This window comes from Mirounga angustirostris, unplaced genomic scaffold (assembly GCF_029215605.1).
Source record: "Mirounga angustirostris isolate CCGP_5_RB_7025 unplaced genomic scaffold, mMirAng1.0.hap1 SCAF_8, whole genome shotgun sequence".
In the NCBI taxonomy this organism is placed as follows: domain Eukaryota; kingdom Metazoa; phylum Chordata; class Mammalia; order Carnivora; family Phocidae; genus Mirounga; species Mirounga angustirostris.
Window position 1 is genome coordinate 110,283,888 of NW_026991716.1, and position 7,481 is coordinate 110,291,368.

General features: G+C 35.1%; 1 protein-coding gene across 1 annotated transcript in view; it reads right to left on the reverse strand.

Moving 5' to 3' along the window:
* The window catches only part of THEMIS (thymocyte selection associated), a 187,634-nt gene extending 181,361 nt beyond the window's left edge, over positions 1–6,273 (reverse strand). Inside the window, exon 1 of the mRNA XM_045865441.2 lies at positions 6,095–6,273. Coding sequence (XP_045721397.2) covers positions 6,095–6,185 — 91 coding nt within the window. The 5' untranslated portion in view covers positions 6,186–6,273. The remainder of the gene's footprint in view (positions 1–6,094) is intronic.
* Between the last annotated feature and the right edge of the window lie 1,208 nt (positions 6,274–7,481).

Genomic DNA, 7,481 nt, shown 5'->3' on the forward strand with positions numbered 1-7,481 from the left:
AGCATTGCCTTGAACTGAAAACATGAATTTACTGGCTCATTTCAAATATGATTAAATGCAAAAATCTTAAATATCTGACTTCTACAATTGTATTTTGAAAATGTATATGTAATATGAAAGGATTCTTCAACTCAAAAATTCTTTTTTTTAAGATTTTATTTATTTGTCAGAGAAAGAAAGAGAATGAGTGGGGGGGAGGGGCAAAGGGAGAAAAAGGCTCCCTGCTGAGCTAGGAGCCCCATGCAGAACTCCATCCCAGGACCCTGGGATCATGACCTGAGTGGAAGGCAGATGCTTAACCAACTGATTCACCCAGGCATCCCAAAAATCCTTTTTTTTTTTTAAGATTCATTTTATTTATTTTTTTAGATTATATTTATTTATTTGACAGAGAGAGAGCACGTGCATAAGCAGGCAGAGCAGCAGACAGAGAGAGGGAGAAGCAGGCTCCCCGCTGAGCATGAAGCCCAATGCAGGACTTGAGCCTAGGACCCTGAAATCATGTTCTGAGCCAAAGGCAGATGCTTAACTCACTGCACCACCCAGGTGCCCCAGATTTATTTTATTTTTTAGAGAGAGAGACACCGTGTGCACATGAGTGGGCATGCAAGTGGGAGGGGGGCAGAGAGAGAATCTTCAAGCCGACTCCCTGCTGAGCGAGGAGCCCCATGCAGGGCTAGATTTCAGGACTCTGAGCTCATGACCTGAGTGGAAATCAAGAGTCAGACATTTAACTGACTGAGCCACCCAAGTGCCCCTCAACTCAAAAATTCTTTAAAGGTAATGTACATTAATAGACTAAAGGAACCAAAGTACATTATTATCTTAATCAGTGAAGAAAAAATATTGAGTTCAATATCTATTATGAAAACACCTAGAGAGCAAGGAATAGATGAAAACTTCCTTAATTTAGTGAAGGTTAAATACCAATTTTAGAATATTACGCTTAAAGAAAGAATTTTTAATGTATTTCCTTTATGATTAGGAATTAGACAAGGATTTCCATTATTGCTTCTATAGTACTGGAGGCCCTGGACTACACTATAAAGGTAAGTAAGGGGGAAAAAAAGTTTGTAAAACATAGTAGGAAAGAGATGTATCTCTTGATACTTTCTTTTTTTTTTTTTTAAAGATTTTATTTATTTATTTGACAGAGAGAGAGCACAACTAGGCAGAGTGGCAGGCAGAGGGAGAGGGAGAAGCAGGCTTCCCGCTAAGCAGGGAGCCCGATGCGGGGCTCGATCCCAGGACCCTGGGATAATGACCTGAGCTGAAGGCAGACGCTTAACGACTGAGCCACCCAGGCGCCCCATCTCTTGATACTTTCTAATGATATCTCTATCTATTGGGTTTTAGGAAAACCAATGAAATAAAAACGATAAACTATTAGAATTAATAAGAGAGTTCATCGGTAATATTGATAATTTACTTGATTCCTCTATGTCGATGATAGATAGTCAATGAGAAAACAAGAAATATGATTATCAGTCAATACAGCAATACATATATACATGTTTATGTGTGTGCATTCTAGGAACTAGTCTAGGAGACATTTTATTGGACTCTAATACATTATCTAGATGGGTTTTTTGTTTTTGTTTTAATGAGAGAGAAACTATGCTCGTAGATATGAAGACCTTACTATTTAAAAATCTGAAGTCATAATTAAAAGATCTCTGTATTAGAAATCCCAGCTCAGAATCACTTCATTTGGAAGTCTACTAAATATTTAAATGAGAAGAAACACTAAATTTGCATATTTTTAGAAGGCTAGAAAAAGACTATCCAAGAAATTCTATTAAGTTCAACAACATAACTCAGTACAAAAACATGGCTAAGACATTACAAGAAATAAAAATTGTAAGCTGATTTAGTTCTCTAAAAGAGATACAAAAATCCTAAAAGAAAAAAAATTAGTAAACCAAATTTAGTGTTATATGACCAGATTGGTTTTATTCCACAGGGAAAAGGCTTATTCAACATTTTAAAAATCAATCAATATAAAAAACATATAATCATCACAAAAGTCATTGAAAGAATGTGTGTTAAATTAAACATATATTCATGATTTTTAAAAATTATCAGAAAACTAGAAACTTATTTAACTTAAAACAAACATACTTCAAGATGAATTACTGAAATCTCTCTGTGGTTGTAAATGAGACAGGGAGGTTTTTTTTTATCATTACTCCTATTCAGTATTATAGTAGAAGCACTAGTCAGTTCCTTAACTGAAGAAAAAAAATACAATAATTGGAAGGAAGAAATGAGATCCATCAATATTCATATAATACATAAATGTGTACATAACAAATCCAAAATAATCTAAGGGTATTATTTTTAGAATTCGAAACATAACAAAGATAAAATGAAAGTTTCAAAAGATATTATTTAAAATGGAATAAAAAAATCAAATTAAGAATAAAAGGAAGTACAAGAACTCCACAAAGAAAAGCTACAAAATGAGAAAAGATCTATATAACTAGGTAGCTATACCAGGTTTATGGGTCAGAAGACTTAATTTAAAATGATGCCAATTCTCTCTAATCCAAGGCATTGCTAAGCAAAATGCCAAGAAGACTTTTGTGAAAGTTGGTAAGTTAATTCTAAAATGTATATGAAAATTCAAACTGCCCAACTTGAAGGAGAATAATAAACTGGAAGAACTTACTCTACAGCATAATTCTCAAATTTGGCTGCATATTATAATCATCAGGGATATCTTTCAAAACCTGATGGTGATACCTTACTTCTTATATAATTAAATCCTTATCTTTGAGGAGAGATCCAGCATCGATATTTTTTATATTTTCCAGGTGTTTCATGTGCATCCAAGTTCGAGAACCAGAGCTTTTGCAGCATATTATCATATATAATATAAATTATGTATTGTTCCAAACCTGCATTAATTAAGACAGCATGAAATTAATGTAAGGATAGCAATTAGTTGAATGGGACAGAATAGAAGCTATGGAAAGAGACCCACACATGTATGGACACTGTTTATGACTCATGTAGCACAGTAAGGCAGTAGGAAAAAGGCAGTTTTTCAATCAAAGTCACTGCACCAATTGGCTCCATAAAAGAAAAAATAAACACTGATCTCAACCTCGAATCACATACAAAAAAATCAATTCTAGATCTAAAGGAGGGAGTAAACAATGGAATAGATGCTAAGACAATATCTTCATGAACTTAAGGTAAAGAAAATCTGACAACACACAAAAAGGAAAATAATTATAAACTGACTATACTAGTACTAAAATTAAAAACTTCCATTCATCAAAAGCTGCCATTTAAAAAATGAAGTATCAACCTATAGACTAAGAGAGGACATTTGCAACACAAGTAACTGACAAGAAGGTCAGGACCCCCTATATATATACATATATACATATGTGTGTGTGTGTATCAATAATAAGAAGTTGTAAAATCCAATAAAGAAATGAGCAAGAAACATGAATACTGTCTTCATAAAACAGCATTTCTGGGGGCGCCTGGCTCAGTAAGTGGAGCTGGCAACTCTTGATCTTGGATTTGTGAGTTTGAGCCCCACAGTGACTGTGGAGCTTACATAAAAATAAAATCCTTAAAAAAATAAAACAACATTTCCAAAAGGTCAATAAACATATGAAAAGGTGACCAATCTCATTAGTCACCAGGGAGATGCAAACTCAAACCATGAGCTACCATTATACTCTTACCAGAATAACTGCAATTATAAAGACTGATAACATCAAGTATTGCCAAAGATATGGATTAATTGGGACTCCCATACATACACTGCTGGTGGGAATGCAAATTAGTATAACTACTTTGAAAACTTGTTTTACATTATCTATCCAGGCTGAACATACACATACCATATGACATGGTAATTCCACTTATTTATATACCCAACTAAATGCACAGACATGTGAACACATATGTAGAGACATATGAACACACTTATACAAGAATGTTCATGACAACGTTACTGGTAACAGCTCCAAACTGGAAATAATCCAAATGCCCATTAGCAATAGAATGGATAAATAAATTGTGGTATAGTTAACCAAGACGATACTGAAATACACACTGAAATGAACAAGCTATACGGAACATCATGGATTGATTTTTATAAAGATGATATTGAACATATATGCCAACCAAAAAAGAATACATACTATAATTTTTCATTTATGTAAAGTTCATAAATGGACAAAAGTCAGGATAATTGTTACCTTTGGGGAAGATGGTAGATAATGAATGAGAAAGGGCACAAACAGGGGCTTTTAGAATATTTGCAATTTTCTATTTCTTGACTTGAGTGTTGGCTATATAAATGTGTTTACTTTGTGAAAACTCATCAAACTGAACATTCTTTTCTCTTAATTGAAGTATAACACAGTAGTAAAGTATTAAAGAATGAAGATGATCAGAACACATGGAGAGACAAGCTATCTTCTTTTGTAAGACTTAACATAAAAATGTCCATTTTCTCAAGTTAATCTATAAACTCAATACAATCTGATGCAAATCGTAGTAGGATTTCTTAAGTAACAAATTAATTTCTTCAAAAACATAATTAAAAGGCCTATGAAAGGCTAAGTCAACTTAGAAAAAAGGAGTAAAAACAAGGGACTGGTCTATACATGAAATATATTTTAACACTTAGCCTGGAACCACCGTTACACACATAGGGTGATTGGGGCACAACTGAAAAAACAGACCAGTGGAATAGAAGAAATATTTCAGAGACAGACTAATCCAGATGTGAGCACATAATATGATTTAAAGTAGCAACACAAACCAATTGGGAAAGGATGACTAGCTTAGTAAATGGTACTGGGAAATTAGGTTTATTATATGGAAAAATCTAAAATTGGATCTCTCTACACTGCATCACAAAGTGTTTTCCAAGTGGATTAAAAACTAAATGAGAAATATAAAACTGTAAAGTTGATATACAATAATAAAGAAAAATATCTTTGTAACTTCTTATGCAAAGCTTCAAAAGCACAAACCATGAGACAAAAAAAAATGATGTGGGGCTGGCTTAGGGACAAAGATACATTTCATAATATGGTATACGTGGAAAAATATAGTCTGATTCCATATAATCAATTTACAAATGAATTAAACAAAACCCTATGTTAAGCTGATGATGACAACAGGTGAGTGTGTGTATGTGTATATGAACTAGATCTGACATTTGTCAATCTTTATTTCATAATATAATATCTAAAACATTATTTTGTCTATGAACGGGAAAGATTTGCCTACCAGCAGTTATTTAACTTAATTTCCCAGTAGTTCTTCTGGATCTAATTCTACCACTCCTGTGACCAGAAATATATATTTTCCTAGAAAATAACTCTTTGTCTTGCATGTATTCAAACTCACTCCTTAAAGATTTTAGGGTATATTTTGTAAGCTTTAACATTCTTTTACTGAATTAACATAGTAAGTCACCTCAAAACACACTAACTTATTACTCAAGGATCTTAGTTGAACTCTGACTTTTCAACACAGATTCTTAAAAATCATCTTGTGATTAGTAGATATTAATTCCTATACCTTCAAATAAGAATGTCATTATTTAAGGAATTAGAGGAGTTAGGCCACTACAGAATAAGTGAGAGAAATGTTGGCATAAACATTGCGAAGTGGTTAAGAGTTGGGTTAGTTTTTCTTCCTAAACACTGTGCTTTTAATAGTTGTTTTTGTTTAAAGAAAAAAAAACACTAAATTTTATTTTTTATATTCTAGAAACATAAACATGGATAGTAACTTTTCACTCCTGGAGTATATATAACCTACTTCAAAGAGAGAAACAATTCACCATTCATGTTGGACTGTTTGAAGGCCTACAAAAAACCTCAAAAAGCTTCACGCAATTCCTTCTCCCTACTTACACTGGAGTCCTATCTAGTTTCTTCTCTCTAGCACTCTTGGATTGTAACCATTTGTCAGTTAATTACTTTCCCCTCTTTTGTGATTACCTTTCCTTCAATGGGACTCATATTTTCTATTAAAATTTCCCCCTCCAATTCCCAAAAGTGCATACCTTATAAGCACTTTCTAGCCAGCCAAGAGATAGGAGGGTGCTTACCTTCAAAATAGATGCCTGACTGGACTTCTAGGACCCTGGGAAGGGTCCTGAGGTCAAGGGAGTGAATGAATTCTTCCAGCGACAATGCCATTACTCTGGCTTGGGTCTTCTGCAATCCAGGCACTTACAAAAGCTCCTGCCTTCTGGCTGTCACTTGTTTGCAGCTGTTGTCCCTGCTGATCATTCCTCCTTCAGGCAGGCGAGGATGTCTCACTAGAGTCCCACTAGGGTGGAGTAGCTCTATGTGGGGAGGAGTGTGGGGAGGGAAGGAGAAGGCAGGGGACAAAAGGTGTGACAGCTCTTTTTGTTCTCATTGTGGCTTCATTTCCTTCTGACACTGAAGCAGAACAGGATGGGGGGGCGGGTGAGCATGTCTGAACAGACAATGCCCCCAAAATATGAGAGTTGTTAAGCAGCTCACTGTCTGTTGCCAGTCCAGGTGTGCATCTACAACACTGGCAAGACTGTTTGGAGTTAGGGTTGCTTGTGGCTTTTTGAAACAGAAAAGAACAGGAATACAGGACTAGCGTCTAATCTTAAAAATGGCACCCTGTTAATTCTTTATGTCTTTAGCTCATTTCTAAAGTTTAGCTTTGTGTCTTATTTGCATACTCTCAGTGCTTTCATATTAAATTTGGCTACAAAAGTGCTCTGTGTCAGCTCTTTTGAGAAATCTGATACTCTGAAGAGAGAGGATTGAAACCACTTTTTATTCTTCCACATTAAAAATTTTGCTGAATCTTAAAGGAGGGCGGGGAAGTGGCACAATATGCAAAGTGATACAGTAAATTAATCCTATAAGTTAACATGAATTTTCTAATTACTACAGTATAGTGAAAGTATCTAAATCTGTTGTAAGGAAACTGGGTTTCCTGGGTTTAACTCTGCTTTTGATGTATAGGTGACTGCAGCCTTATCTTCTCTGTTCCTCATTTGGCTCAACTATTAAATGAAAAAAAAAAAAGTAGAAGGAGTCAGATGAATCAAACAATTTCTTCCCAGGCTAAAATTCTGCATTTCTGATTCTGTGGTACAAATTTTAGGGAGAGGAAAATGCCCAAAGTCAAAGGAAGCAAGAGAAGCCTCATTGAAACAGATCTCAAAAATTTCCTCCCTCCCTATTCTTTGTATTTACCTGAAACAATGTTTTAGACCAGTATATACAACTCAAATTGATATTTTCTTTTTTTTTTAAGATTTAATTTACTTATTTGTCAGAGAGAGATTGAGAGCACAAGCAGGGGGAGCGTCAGGCAGAGGGAGAAGCAGGCTCCTCCCCGCTGAGCAAGGAGCCCCCATGAGGATCCCATGCGGATCCCAGGACCCTGGGATCATGACCTGAGCAGAAGGCAGATGCTTAACCAACTGAGCCACTCAGGCGTCCCTC